The sequence below is a fragment of the Panicum virgatum genome, chromosome 6K (genome assembly GCF_016808335.1).
Source record: "Panicum virgatum strain AP13 chromosome 6K, P.virgatum_v5, whole genome shotgun sequence".
NCBI lineage: Eukaryota > Viridiplantae > Streptophyta > Magnoliopsida > Poales > Poaceae > Panicum > Panicum virgatum.
In genome coordinates this window covers 33,342,515-33,358,294 of record NC_053141.1, presented here as the reverse complement: position 1 = coordinate 33,358,294, position 15,780 = coordinate 33,342,515, and the positions used below count along the sequence as shown (strand labels likewise).

The window sequence follows — 15,780 nt, the reverse complement described above, 5'->3', positions numbered from 1 at the left end:
TGCGAAACTGACTGTACAGGAGATTGTGTTTGATCGGATGGAAATTTGGGTGAGGATCCTCAACCTCCCCCTTGGATGGATGAATTGGACAAGGGGTTCACGTGCTATGAGCTTGATTGGCAACGTGATTAGCATGGATGTTGACTCTGATGGGAAAGCTAGTGGTGCATTCCTACGTGCTAGGGTGGCAATAGAAGTGGACAAGCCAATTAGGAGGGGAGTCCTCAGGATGAGTAAGAACGAAGAACCAAGATGGTTTCAGGCTCAATATGAGAAGCTTCCTTATATTTGCTTCTCATGTGGAAAAATGGGACACTCGGAGCTCGAATGTCCGACACCAGCTGAAAGGAATGATGAGGGAAAGCTCCCTTATGACGTGCAGTTGAGGGCTCCGGAGGAGCGTCGGCGCCGGGTGCAATCCTTTGCCTCGGCCGCGGCGGAGTCCTTTGGTAAAGGTCTAAAGGATCATCTTCTACGTCCAGACCGCCTAGGCCTAACAGCCGCTCTGATGGGAGAGGGTCCTTGTCTGGCTCTCGGCATTCTGATAACGTGGCGGGAGATTCAGAGGAACCGGAGGTTCAGTCTCCTTTAAAGGAAAAACAGCAGGAGGATTCCCCTAGTGGGAAAGGAGGAGCAGTGGGAGCTCAAGCCCATAAGAGGAAAGCGACTGTGTCTTCTCCGGTTACCCAAACTCCTGATCTGAACATTCCACTGGGAGTATCCAGTGCTCTGGTCCCTGCAGGTTTGGTTAACTCTCGGGTATCCCAGCTTGATCCAGGGATGGAGGGTGGTGGAGGAAACTTGAATGAGACGTTAAAGAAGCACAAGCGTGGCAACACCTCAAATTCTAGATCGGCGGCGGCTGCGAAGGACAGCTCCCGCCGGGCGCAATGAATCTCCTAAATGTGAACTGCCGGGGCTGCGGGCGGCCCAAGGCAGTTCAAGAGCTTCGCCATCTGGTGGAGCAGAAGAAACCTGCGGTGGTCTTCCTGATGGAGACAAGAATGGGTGAGAAGAGAGCCCTTGGTTTGCGTAATGACCTTGGCTTCCAAAATGCCATCGTTGTCAAATAAGTGGGCTTAAGTGGTGGACTACTGTTGCTCTGGCGGCAGGATGTTGTGGTGGCGGAGCTAAGCAAGTCTAGATCGCACATTGATGTGTTGCTTTCATGTGATCGCTTGAGAGTTCCACAGTTGAGGGTAACGGGGTTCTATGGTGAGCCTAGAAGGGAGAGACGAAAAGAAAGCTGGTATCTAATGAGATTCTTACGCGCACAGTCGTCTTCGCCTTGGCTCTGCGTAGGGGATTTTAATGAGGTGCTATCTGTTGATGAACAGTTTGGGGTTAATGAGAGGGAAGGCTGGCAGGTTGCTGCGTTCCAAGATGCAGTAAACGACTGTCGCCTGTTGGACCTTGGTTTCCATGGTTTGGCCTACACTTGGGACAATCGACAGGAGGGGGACCGGAATGTGAAAGTCAGATTGGATCGTGCATTGGGTGATGATGCCTTCTTGGCTTCCTTGGGGGAATCGGAGGTGCACCATATCCCTCTAACAGAATCTGATCATTGCGGAGTTCTAGTGGAGGTGAGGGAAAGGGTTTTGGTGAGCCGGAATGGCCGGCGTAAACCTAAACCGTTCCGGTATGAAAATATGTGGAAGAGTCATGGGGAATACATGGATTTTGTTACCAGGACGTGGGATCCTGGAGATGGTACCCAGGACCTAGCGGCGGCGGCTGGGGCTTTGTCCTCTCTGCAAGGATCGCTGAAGGCCTGGGATCGTGAGGTTTTCGGTTCAGTGAAAAAGCAGGGTAAGGAATTGCGAGCTGAACTGGAGGTGGAGAGAAATGGCACCTTATATAGAGGGCCAACTGCGAAGGAACGTGAACTCATGGCAAAACTCGCTGACGTGTTGGCGAGGGAAGAAACGATGGAAAAGCAACGAGCAAGAATTTCGTGGTTGCGGGAAGGCGACAGGAACACGGAGTTTTTTCAAGCAAAAGCTCGGGCAAGGAACCAATCTAACAGGATCAAGAGACTGGTCGATCAGGAGGGAATATCTTTACGGAGCAAGAGGACTTGGAACGTCTTGCACGCGAGTTTTATCACAACCTTTTCACTGCTCAGGAGTTTTTGCAGCCCGAGTTGATCTGTAACTTTGTCCCAAGGAAAGTTTCAGAGGACATGTGCTTAATGCTTGAGAAGTCGTTTACTGAGGAGGAGGTAGAAGCAGCGTTGTTCCGGATGGCACCAAACAAATCTCCCGGGGGTGGATGGTTTCCATGCTGGCTTCTTTCAAACACACTGGCAGATAGTTAAGCCATGCGTAGTGAATGCTGTGTTGGGGTTTTTGAACGGTGGAGACATTCCTGAGGAGGTGAATAAAACTCTTCTGGTTTTTATTCCGAAGGTGAATAATCCACAGGATTTGTCGCACTACCGTCCTATATCCCTATGCAATGTCTTGTATAAATTGTGTTCCAAAACTATGGCTAACCGGTTGAGGCAGGTTCTTGATGATATAATCTCGGAGGAACAGAGTGCCTTTGTGCCCGGAAGGCTTATCACGGATAATGTGTTGATAGCTTATGAATGCATACACTACTTGAGGAACAAGAAAGGAAAGGCTGGGGCGTGCGCCATCAAGTTGGATATGGCCAAAGCCTACGATCGAGTTGAATGGAGGTATCTTGAGGCGGTTATGGTGGCCTTGGGTTTTCCAACTTCTTGGTGCTCTCTTGTGATGAAATGTGTTTCAACAGTATCATTCTCTGTGAGAGTTAATGGGGTGTTCTCGGAGAATTTTAAGCCCACACGGGGAATTCGGCAGGGTGACCCAATTTCGCCGTATTTGTTTTTGCTTTGCGCTGAAGGATTGTCATGCATGCTGAAGAGCATTGGGCCTTCGTATGTGTCAAGAGGGGTACGAGTGAGCAGGCATGCACCTTGGATTTCTCACCTCCTCTTTGCGGATGACTGTTTGATATTTACTCAGGCATCCAAAAGAGGAGCTGAGCAGATTAATGATATTCTTGCCGACTATAATAAAGGTTCTGGCCAGTTGGTGAATAAAAGCAAATCGGCAGTCTTCTTTAGCGCCAATTGTGACCAGACCTGCAAGACAGAAGTGTTGGAATGTCTACAGATTCCTAATGAAGCCTTGGGAGAGCGTTATCTGGGTCTTCCTACCGCGGCTGAGAGGGGATCAACGGATGTTTTCAATTATGTTCCGGCTCGGGTTCGGGGCATGGTCAGTGGCTGGGCTAAGAGTCTCAGTTGTGCAGCTCGTGAGCTAGGTTCTGCTAAAAGCAAATGCCCAATCGGTGCCGACTTATGCAATGTCGTGTTTCAGACTTTCACCAGCCGTGTGCAATAAGCTTAACTCGATGGTCTCAAATTACTGGTGGGGTAGTTCTTTGGACAATCACAAGATCCACTGGTTACGCTGGGAAAAACTAACACGACCAAAAGATCAAGGTGGACTGGGTTTTAGAGATTTTGGTTTGTTTAACCAGGCTATGCTCGGGAAGCAAGGGTGGAGGTTGATGATGAGGCCGAATTCGTTATGTGCCAGGGTTCTGCAAGGGAAGTACTATCACTCGTCAAATTTCCTTGCAGCAACCAAGAAAAGACGAAGCTCGGCCACATGGAAATCAATCATGCATGGACGGGAGGTGCTAAAGAAAGGTCTCATTTACCGAATAGGACCGGGGGAGATCGACGCCTGGGGTAACAACTGGATACCAGGCGCTGGATCACTACGACCTTTGGTCAGGCTGGACACTGCTACGGCTAACAGAGTTGGTGAGTTGTTTATCCCAGGTACTCGGGAGTGGGATCCAAACCAATTGCGCAGGAACTTCATGGCGCTGGATGTGGCGGAAATTCTGAAGATTAAACCAAGCATGCGCTCGGCGGTGGATGTGATGGCGTGGGCTTTTGAAAAGAACGGCATCTACTCTGTCCGATCGGCGTATAAGATGCTGAAGAATGAACAGATGGCCTCAACTATGGCCGCTATGGGTGAGACCAGATCATCTGGAGATAATAAGGCCTGGAGAGCGGTTTGGAAAATGAATGTGCCTCCAAAGGTTCGCGTGTTTTGGTGGCGAGTGCTTAATAACTCGCTGCCTTCCAAGGCTGAACTGAAAAGGAGACATATAGCTCAAGAAGCTCACTGTGAGATTTGTGGAGACCCGACAGAAACTGTGTTTCATGTGATTCTTTCTTGCACGGTGGCGAGGAGGTTCTGGGAAGAAGCCAGGAAGCTGACAGGGTTTAAAATCCCTGATCTACATCAAGCTACTTGGGCGACAGATGTTCTGCTCTCTGACTCCGGTTCGTCTGAAGGGGCTGCTGTTTTCCTCTGTGGAGCGTGGGCTCTCTGGACCGGGCGTAATGCGCGTCGACATGGCAGGAAGATTTGGGAACCAGGTTCCATGGCGCGGTACATTGCTACTTTATTGGAGGAGCTGGCGACGATGAAGATGCCAACACTGAAGCCGAAACCAGCAAGGAACGTGCGCTGGCAGAAACCTGAGGAAGGTTGGTTTAAAGTCAACACCGATGCGGCCTTCGACCAGGGATCTTGCACTGGCCGTGCTGGTGTGGTCATTCGCGGTCACCAGGGGCGGATCCAAGCGGCAGCGGCGCGATGGTTTGATGATGTCCCAGACCCTTTGACTGCAGAAGCTTTGGCGGCGAAGGAGGGGATAGAGTTGGCTCTGGAGATTGGATGCGAACGTGTAACAGCCCAAAAAAAATCATTAAATGAAATCACGCGCTAAAAATAATTTCCAAAATTTTTTCGTCACTGAGCTCGAATCAAACTCCAAATTTCCCGTAAATCTTCCCGGTGATTTTTTCGACGTCCCGACACCGAATCCCGTCGCCGTCCCGTCTCCCTATTCCGCACGTCACAGCGAGCGTGCTCGACCGGCTCGCGACCGCCGCCAAGAAATCCGCCGCGCCCCTCTCTCTCTCTTTTTCTTTCCTTCTCCTTTTTCTTTTCTTTTCTTCTTTTCTCCCTCCTTCTCTCTCCTTCCTTTTCCTCTGCTCCCTGCCCACGCACGCCCGGTCCCGGCTCCCTGTCCACGCCGCACACGCCTCGCCCCCACGTGAACCACGTGCCGCGCCGCCAGTTGTCAAGCACCGCGCCGCTCGCTGCCCGACGGGTCTCGTCACCCTGTGCGCCCAGCACGCGGCCCACGCGGCCCCGGCCGTCGCCGCGCCGCTCGTCGATCCGAACAGCACCGCCGCCTGTGCCGCCTCGACGCGGGAGCGCGAGCCGAGCTCGACGTCGGTCACAGCAACCGGCCATGTGCGCACCCCGCCCTTGGACGCCGCCCTCGACACCCGCGCCGCTCCGCGACGCCTGCAAGCAGCCAGAGCTGCCCCCACGCCATTGAAGGCGCACTATAGAGCTGCCCATCGGCCACCACCGTGGCCCTCCTCCTCCACCGCCTTTCCGCGCCTATAAATAGGCCCTCCACGGCGCCCTCCATCCCCACAACTCGCCCCCACTGCACACCTCCCTTCCTGGCCTCCCAGCGCCGCCGCTCCGTGCTCCACCACCGTCTCCCGCCGGCCTCCGTGGCCAGCCCTCCTCGCTCCACCTCCGCCCAAGGTAGGAAGGGGAATCAGACCCCCTCGGCCTCCTCTCCATTTTCCCCTACTCCCCGGCCGCTCCCGTGCCCCGGAGCGCCGCCGCCCAGGCCCCCCCTCCTCCTTCCCCTCCTCTATTTCTGTCGAGGGAGGGGACGGGAGGAAGAAGAAGGGGCAATTTTGCCCCTGGCCCCCTCTGTCTTCTCTTTTTCTTTAAAGAGCCCTCCCACCATTCTCTAATCCTTTTTCCAAAAGAAACCCTCCCTACATTTTATTTTCATAAAACAATCCCTCAACTATGCCAAATATTTATAAACAGACCCCTGCCTATTTCCTAGAGTAACCCTAATATTTCCAGAAATACTAATCAAGCCCCTGCTGTCTCGAGAATTTTTACAAATAAACCCTTGCACCCCCGTTTAGCGCCTAAACACATCCTTAACATATCATTTCATGCACCGAAAATCCTCCAAATATTCCGACACTCGACCACGCCATTCCCAATATTATTTCAGCCGTGCCATTAGAAAACCACCCAAAAATATTATTTCTATCTCCATATCTTAATTTTCTCTGATTCGAGCTCCACGATAAAACCTTTATTTCTTTTTCTTGATTGTGTGTTTGTTTGTATACGTCATAGATCACGGTGTGGATGAGGGAGAGCCCGTCGACGAGCAGCAAGTGAACGAGGACCAGTTCTGCGACCCCGATCCCGAAGGACAGTACACCGATCAGGACTTCCCGGAAGGATTTGAGAACGGCAAGTTCAATCCCGCCCTTTGATGCATATTTTGTCCTAGTTTTTATAAACACAACCTATTGGCCTGTTTTATAAAATTGCATATGTTTAGCCTGCTGAAAACATGGTTGGATAGCCACCCCTTGATTTGTTATAACCATTCCTTGACCACCTAGATTAATATCTGAATGTGATTTGTTTGGACGTTAATCGCTGCTAGAACGCTTAGGACGTTATACACGGTACAACTTGTTTTATAAAGAAAATGCATGAGTGTGTGTGGGAAGGGAAAACGTGGAATTTTCGAAAGATAAGTTTAGACAGGATGGATGGCAGTTCTGTGTGAATTGCCAAATGGTGTGCTCGTGCCTGTGTGGTTGAGCAAGAAAGGGAGATATCCATCTTGTCACAATTAAGGACCGAGTTGGTGTGTCATCTCACCTAACTCCACTATCGTGCAAACCACTCAACCGTTGTATGGGCAACGGCTTAGCATAAACCCCACTAGTTAGTCTGATAGTCATCAGGAGAGCTGAGAGCAACGGGTGATCAAGGAGAAGGAATTAGCTCTGTGTGACTTATGCCCCGGTTAAAACCTCTGTGATAGGTCAATGACCCCTTGGTGGATCCTGTGATGGCTAGTCAGGTCTAGCTAAGGTGGGTAATGGCTTTGTTGGGATCTGCACCGACACTAAGGTGATCGAGTTGTGGTACCCCGCTTGTGGGTAAAGTTGCACACCTCTACAGAGTTAAAATCTATTCGAATAGCCGTGCCCATGGTACTGGGCGAGTTACGGTGTGGTCACATAACTAGTGTTTCTTCTGGGATTGGATGGGTTGGCGTGAGTTGTTTTGGAAAAGTGTCCGGCGGCTGTGCCGTGTGCTACGGCGGATGAGGAGTCCGGTAGCAACTTAAAACTGGAATCCTGCGTGGATCAACCCTACGTGCTACTCAGTGCAAGATAATGGCTTTGAAAACCCCTTTCTTTCAAATAAACCTCTGCATAAAAATTAGCTTTCCGCAAATTAAACCTTAGCCTTATCCTTGATTTATCCTGTGCATTATATTCTGTTTATACCCCCTCCGTGGGTGTGGTTGGAATTGCTGAGTACGTTTGTACTCACCCCATTCTTAATTTTTACAGAGGAAGATCCCGACTTTGTTCCCGAAGACGTTGAGTAGGAGTCCGTCCTGCACCCAACCTTGCCTGTGGATAGGGTCACCCGCAGGAAGTTTCGTATGGCGCAAGACTCTGATGACCCCCTCTTCGTAGTTAATATCGTTGTGTGGGTGTTAGTTGTTATCCTCGCGATAGTGGCGCTTCATTGCCCACTTCCGCGTAGAGTTGTACGGTGATGTACCATCTGATATAATAAAAGTGTTATCAGCCTCCTGGGACTGATATTGTATTACTTTTAAGTCTTCTTCTATGAGGGAACGCTTCAGAACGTGTTGTGCTGGAGGTCGACAGCAAGATGTTGCATGATAGCCTTCAGAGTAGCAGCAGTGAAAGAACCGCTATAGGCGGGCTGTGTTTCGATATCACAGAGTTAGTAAGGAGTATTAGTGATTTTAAAATTCATTGGGTTCGTAGGGAAGCCAACTCGGTAGCTGACCATTGTGCTCAATTGGTCTCGGCGTCCGAGCGTTATTTCTTTTGGGTGGATGATATCCCTGAGTGGCTTTTGGGGCTAGCCACCGCTGATTGTACTCCTAATCATGTTAATGAAAGCTCTGTGGTGCTCAAAAAAAAAGACTGACTCCAACAAGGAGATGCAAAATGAGAGAGACATTCCTCCATTTGCATCGTACACAGTAGATGTATCACCCACGCAAAAATCCTCATCTCCAACAGGCGGAGGCAAAAGCAGATGCATCACCCGCCGGCCGTTCCTCTCGCGCGCCGCTTGTGAAGGGAGGGAGGGGAGACACAGCCGGAGGAGGAGGCCATCGGACCGCCTCACCATGACCTCGAGGTCCTCGACGCTGAGATTCGCAGGAGACGGCATGAGGAGGTCGAGGAGGCCGCGTTGGGGAGGACATCGCGCCGGGGAAGCCGCCGCCGCCGAGGAGGCTGCGCCCGCCTGCCAGGCCGCCGCGCAGGGGAAAGGGAAGGAGCAGGGGGCCGCCGGCCGAGGCCTGCGAAGGCGAACCGGTGGTGAGGAGGCCTCCAGATCTCCACGGCGAGGAGGGGGCCACGCCCGCCCGCCAGGCCGCCGCGCAAGGGAAAGGTAGGGAGCAGGGGCATCGTGGCGGCGGCATCGTCGTGGCGCCCTCCTCCGCCGATTCTAGCTCGGCTCGGCGAGTCCTCAGCGAGGAGCAGCCGGAAGTGAGCAGGGGGCCGCGCTCGCCGGAGGTGAAGCAGGGGGCCGCCGGTCCTCCTCCAGGACACCGCTGCCAACACCTGCCCGTTGCTGCTTCTGCACATTGCTTCTGCCCGAGCTCGCCCGCCGCCGCGGCCAGCGCTCGTCGGCCTGCGCCCGTACCACTCGCCCACCGCCGCGCCCGCGCTCACCGGCCCGCGCCCGCGCCAGCTCACCTGAGCTCGCCCATGGCCGCGCCGCTCGCCCACCGCCGCGCCCGAGCTCGCCGACCGCCACGGGGAGGGGGCAGAGCTCCGGCGAACCAGCCCAGAGATGGGAGCTCATCCCCGGCGCCGCTGCTCGCCAGGCGCGCAACTTCCTCCTCGTCAAATGCATAGCAGGAGAGAGGCGATTCATTTTTACCTCTCCTCTCTCCTCACAATGCAAAATGTCTTCTCCTTTGCCTGTTCTATTGGAGCTCCATTCGGCGATGCACAGTGCCGCGGCGGAGGCATATATGCGTTTGCATATCGTTTTGGAGTCAGTCTAACAACAAATCAACACACGCACATATCCCGCCAAATCAAAATCAAAAGGCTCCCCTCAATCCTCTCGAACTCTCTCGCTCTGCTACAGTTCAAAGGGGTGACAACAGGCGATTTCGTCGCCGCCGCCAGGGACGGCGGTCTCCTCTTCCTCCGATGGCCTCAGCGTCGTCGGGAGGGGGCGGAGACCGCTAGGCCCTGGCCGGGTGGTGCGGGTAGGTTAGGTCCTAGTAGATCTAGGTGTTGGTGTCCAGGCGGCGTCGGCGCGGTGGCGGCGCATCGGAATAAGTCCTATTGGACTCGTCCCCGTCCCTTTGCTACTTCTCTCCGGCGGCAATGGTGGGTCCGTGGAGGTGGTGCTCCCGTGGTGGAGCTGTTGTATAGGAGGTGGTCGCCGGCGTCTCGTCGTCCTGCGAAGGTGTGCTCGTTGGCTTTTTGTTTGGTGGATAGAGAGGATGCTTCGGGTCTGGTGGAAGCTTGGCGAGTGGAGCAGGTCCATCCTCCTCGCGACGGTTCCGGTCGTCGCCTGCGGATTTGTTTCCAAGGTCACCGGAGCTCGGGGTACGTCCCCGGCCGATGGGCTTCCCGCGGCGGTTTCATCTCGTCGTTCGCGGCGAGTGGTTATTGCGGCTCTCTTCAAAGCTTCTTAGCGATGGGGTTCCGGTTTGCCTTGGGTGGATGGAGATCAACTCCGGCGGCGGATGGCGAGGCTCGCCGGCGGCGGAGTCTGCTTCACAAAGGTTCTAGGGTCTTCGTTGTAATTTTTGCATTTCTCAGGGACCTTTGTGTCAAATGTATGGTGGATCAAGTATCCTCTGTATCGGGCCATAACGTGCCTGTATGTGTACTGGTCTTTGTACTGTATCTTTCAGTTTAATACAGGTACGTTTAATAAAAAAATCAAAATCAAAAGGAAAAAAAAAGTGAACTGTTATCAGAACTCCTACTCTCTCCATTCCAAATTATAAGACATCCCAAGAATTTTGAAGAGTCAAAGTAATCTCAAGTTTGACCAAAATTATAGAGAGAAATATAAAGATTTATGATATCAAATTGATGTACTATAAAAATATAACTAATGAAAAATCTAATGGTACTTAGTTTATATAATGAATGTTTTTATTCTATTATATAAATTTGGTCAAACATAAATTTTTTTGACTTTCCAAAATTGTTGGAATGTCTTATAATTTGAAACAGAGGGAGTACCTTTTAGCCTCAGCACAGAACACACATTTCATTTTGGTTCACTTTGGAAAATGAGGTTTTATATGGTTATTATGATCTAGCAGTGTGATAACCAAAGCATCAAGAGCCGGCTAGCCCAAAAGGGACAGATGATCAGAACCATACACTACTACCTAAGCAACCAAATTAAGAGAAATACTTATCAGTGCAAAGGCAGGCTTGCTGCTTGCAGGTGATGCAATTTTGATGCCAATATAAGCCTTATCAGCAAACCAAACAGGAAGTCATCCCCGACACTTTGTCATGGTCGTAATTACCAGATTGTGGTACATTCTTCCTCAAAATACCTAGGATTACCTCTGTTCAGGATAAGGATAACTCAGCACTACCCCCAGCATAGACGTTAACTGAGCACGGTAGCACCTTTTTTCCACCAATTTACCGAGGACTTGCAGACTCAGCACCGACAGGCATTAAGTTAGGAAGCCACATCACACAGAGTTATTGTCAAAGAAGTGATTTCATTTAAGTTCAGATAGGAGATATTGACATGGTTTCACTTAGGCTCTCATCCTTAAAATTGGCACAGATCCTGATGGAGTTGCATTATTTTGATCAGCCAACATACAAGGGAACATATCTAGTGCAAACCAAGGACTTCGTGCAAACCCGTGCAAACCTACTAAACAAAGTTTCAAAAAATTCTTAAAAAAATCATGAATGTGCTTCTAAGATTACATCATCTATATATAAAATTTCATGGTCAAATTCGTCTTACTCTAGAAGTTACAAAAAAGACAAATTTGAGATGCATTTGAACCATTATTGTTGTCAGAAAATTTGTCTTTTTTGTAACTTCTAGAGTAAGACGAATTTGACCATGAAATTTTATATATAGATGAGGTAAGCTGAGAAGCACATTCATGATTTTTTTCAGAATTTTTTGAAACTTTGTTTAGTAGGTTTGCACGGGTTTGCACGAAGTCCTTGGTTTGCACTAGATACGTTGCCAACATACAAATGGTCAAATTGCAAAAAAGTTTGACTATCATAGATTTGCAAAAGGACAACCTTTTCGACTGGAGGCTTAACTTCTAATGTTAAACAGGTCTATGTTAAGCATGCCCAAACTTGACCATTTTCGACTTAAAAGATTGTGTCATTTAACTTGGAAATATTCAGAGCAATCTATATATCCAGTAACAACTGTAAATCAAATATTATGTAGCTTAACTAGGAAATATCCATCCATATCGGTGGCCACCTCATCAAGAATTTGAAGGAACTACCACCCATTTTTTTATTTGCGTGCCACAAATCTTCTCCCATGTGATGGTACTGCCAAATTATTGTCAGCATAAACAAGACAAATGATCACTAATGAAAAAAAACAAAGATTGATCATGTCAGACAGATGGCCCTCCCTATGAACTGCAGTACTCCACAGTTATGAGAATATTCACAGCACATGCCAATTTCATTCTACCCCTTGTACATTCTACAATAAAAAACGGTCCAAGGGGCAGGATTTTTATACGATAGAGGACATACCATAGCATTGAATATCATCCCATAGTGCTTAAATACATCAAGATGAAAATGCAAGACAATAGGTTGAGTATAACTATTGATTTTCTTTACCAGCAGTAGCATCTCATGTTATCTACATGTCATCAACTAAGACTAAAACTTTTGTTTACTAGCAGTAACATCTCATACTATCTAGTATCTACGTATCATCGACTTAAAATACAAGTGAACTACACTCCTTAGCATATTGTTCTTCACAAAACTACAATGCGACTTGCAGTTGACCATGCCTTAGTATAGCCTCCCAGAGCATTGTGGAGAACCGCATTGACAAACTTTGAATTTTATCCTTCCATTCGCTTCTTGGACATGATCTATTTCGTAGTTGTAGTCATAAGTGAGCTCCTGTAGCGGTGGAATTGTCTCCGCAGCAAAGAACATAATATGAGGCACCCTTTTGTCATCATGGTCCCAAATAACATTTTGTGCGTAAAGATTAGGTGAACAGCTGTGGTTGATGAATCTTCCAATATTTCCATACTCAGCTGCATCTACCGTGAAGCCCACATCTTCCATGATCCCAGAGCAGGAGCTAGAAGTGTTCGGACCCGAAACAGTTGATAGCAATCCATCACCACAGTTAAGGCCTACATCAAACAAGTAATCACTGTTCCTTCTCTTGTCAGCTTCCTTGCCATACAGCTCACCAACATGCTCACATATGAAGCTGCCAGAAGTGATGGACCTTAAGGATCTTACACCCCAACCTGTCTTGGTTGTCCTGAATACTTCCAGTGGTATTTTCATACCATGCTGACTGACCCTGTTCTGGCATGAAGGAGGGCATTTACAAGATGGACCACACTCAAATATCAGGGGCTTTTCATTGACAATTGCACCATTTGAGTTAAATGGGATTTCCCCTCCATTCTTCACAGCACACGCACAGCTCGCAGAGTCTGAGCATCCGTTGGTGCAGTCACAACCGTGTTGGCGTATTTTTGTAAGCCCCGATGGATATTTAATTCTGGTGATGTATCGGAACGGTGTGGGTTGCACATCATCAACTGTATTAATGACACAGATGGGAGTTCCCTCCTTCCCTTGAGATATATCAACCATGCACAGGCCTGGACGCGTTTTGGACTTCCTTACCCCTTTAGCTATGTGCATTGGCAATTCTGACTGTCCAGGAATCTTTCGCAACTTGTATTTAAACACCCTTGAACCCGGCCGACCATGCATCCAGAAATCCACCACCCGATACAGTCCATCATAAGTAAATGTTGAGATTTGTTTGGCCCTGGAATGGCTGCCTCCCTCGGTATTCTGCCTCTTAAAGCCATAAATCACCCTGACTGGAGTTTTTGTTTTGATACAGTTTTTTAATGCAAGATTGCCCCCCTCAAGCTTCTGATCTTCAACATAGTTCTTACGAGCAGGCTTTCCACCAGAACCAGTGTATATTAATTCACCTGAGCAAGGCAACTCATCTGGATAACCTACAGAAGCAACAATGCTTATTGCAATGCGCTCGCCATTTCTATGTGTTGTGGTGTCAATGCCTCCCTGGTATACACGATGTAGACCAACAATGGCAAGCTGAACTCTGTATAGAAACTCATCACCAACTTCAACTCCAGGGACTTGTCCCACAATAGCATCATGTTTGATAAAACCCGGTAAATTTCTTATCACCTTGTCAGCTTCAAGGTCAATTCTCCTAATCTTCAGTGAACGCTGCTCCACAGCTTGCACTAGAGCTCGGCATACAAACTCAAACCTTCTGCACAACATCTTGAATTTGCTCCTAGCATCTGCATTCTGGGATCCATGTTGCTGACACCTGGCAGAAGTAAGACCTGATGAATTCTTGAGGTATAGTTCAAGCTTTCCTTCATGAACAACTAGTGCCTTCAATATGTCATCATCATCCAAGTTGGAAGCCACCTCGTCGTTCAGTTTCCCCTTGCTACCCAATGCACGTGCAGAGGCAATCTTCATCCGTAGATGAGCTGGAGTTTTTACCTTCACCTTCTTCCTAGGACCAAAGAAGCCCCTAGATGTAGCGGCCTCCTTTTCCTGTGTCATGAGGAACTTGTCTGAAGAAGACGTGTGAGCTTGCATAACTTGATCTGTAGTAAGCTCAGCAGTATCCTTAATCCTATCAGGCCTTCCCTGTTCTGTCTCCTCCTTGTGCAGATTTTTTGCAAGTCTCGGAGATGTATGCATGATCTTCATCCTAGCACTGTTAGACACTCTCTTGCCAATCATATTTTGTTTGGACGAATCTGCAGCCAAAGATTCAGCAACAATATTGCTTGAACTCCCAATGGATTGGTTCATCACCTCGACATCTTTTGCAACTAACCATGACGATCCCTTCTTCTCACACGGCAATGTGTTCCCATCAGTCTTCTCGTTAGAAGGCTGCATCGCAGAAGTTTCAGCAGCACGAAAATCTGTAGAAGGTCCATGTGTACAAGCTGAAGAATTTTGCAGAGTATCGCCGGTAGAAACTTGAGATTCTTGAACCACAACCTCGGGAGCAATCTCACCCTCCTCCAGTCCACCATCCTGTACTGTTCCATCAATAGTACCATTGGGTTGTGAAGGCACAATTTCTGCCACACTCAAATCACCATCAGCAGCACCAGATTCCAATCCGATGCCTCCCCCAACAAGAACAGATAACACTGCGTCCCTCCCGCAACCAAGGGGGGAGCTGCGTTTGGCGAAAGAGACCATCGACTCTGCTTGCAAAGGCGCAGCTGGCACTAACTCCTTCCTCCGCAATTCACCACTCCCTGCTCCGTTTCCCCTGCCCTCCACTGAAACAGCAGGAACGCCTTGGGAACCGATGTCCAACGAACCATCTGGGGCAGCCACATCACCCCGGCGCAGAGCCTCTGATGAAGATTTCACCGCACCTGCCTCTGGAACATGATGGCCGCAGCCCGGCACTGGGCCATCAGCGACCGCTGCAGACACCTTCTCCAGCGCACTCGAACATGTAGCACTGTGAGTCGCCGCCCCCAACAGAGCACCGTCCTTGCTTTCCAGTACACCAGAACAGCTGCGGGCACCAGCATCTCCGCTTCGTGAACCGGCGCCGGCGCCGGCGCCGGCGAGCGAAGCAGTCGCGAGTCGCCCGCAACCAGACGGGAACTGACGCCTCGCGGAGACCGCCGTCCGCTTGGGCGGCGGGCGCGCGGGAGCCAGCGGCAAGCGCCTCTTGGTCCCCGCCTCGGCGCCGCCTCCCATCTCCTCCTCCCGCGCCACACCAGAAGCGGCGACCCCAGCCGCAGCCTCGCCGACCAGCTCGCCTGCGACGCCCGCCGCATTCCCTCCGGAAGCCGCGGCCGCGCCCGGTGCAGCGACCCCGCGCTCCGCAAGGCCGCCGCCGCGCCGCGCGTCCCCGCCGCCGCGTGGACGAGGAGCAGGAGGCCAGCGCGGAGGAGGAAGGCCGTCGGCGAGCGGGGACGGCCGCGGCCGCGCGGCGTTGTCGTCGAGCGGCCTCGCCGCGTAGGAGTCCATGCCCCACTCCCCAGCGATCGTCCCCGCAAGGCTGCACTGCGACTCCCCCCACCAAAACCACAAAAGCGAAATCAGCGTCTACAGAAACGAAGCACCCCAAACGTCGTGCAGGGATCGAAGCGGCCGCGGAAGGAAGCAAAGCAAGCAAGCGCACGCGCTCACCTGTCGGGCGTCGAGCGGCGGCGGGCGGAGGCGGCGTCGTGGAGGCGGGGAGCGCGACGCCGCGAGCGACGACGAGGCGGAGGGGCGGAGCCGGTTGGGGTTTGGGTTTTTGGGGGGCGAGGCGAGGGGCGGCGAGTGCGTGAACAAAAGGGAGAGGAGGAGCGGGT

The 15,780-nt window shown here is 50.7% G+C and overlaps 1 protein-coding gene across 1 annotated transcript; it reads right to left on the bottom strand.

The window, feature by feature from the left end:
* Positions 1-11,978: 11,978 nt before the first annotated feature.
* LOC120712260 (histone-lysine N-methyltransferase, H3 lysine-9 specific SUVH6-like) lies at positions 11,979-15,479 on the bottom strand. Its single transcript, XM_039998017.1, has one exon. It carries the CDS (start codon positions 15,449-15,451, stop codon positions 12,206-12,208), a length of 3,246 nt encoding a protein of 1,081 aa, XP_039853951.1. The 5' UTR covers positions 15,452-15,479; the 3' UTR covers positions 11,979-12,205.
* Between the last annotated feature and the right edge of the window lie 301 nt (positions 15,480-15,780).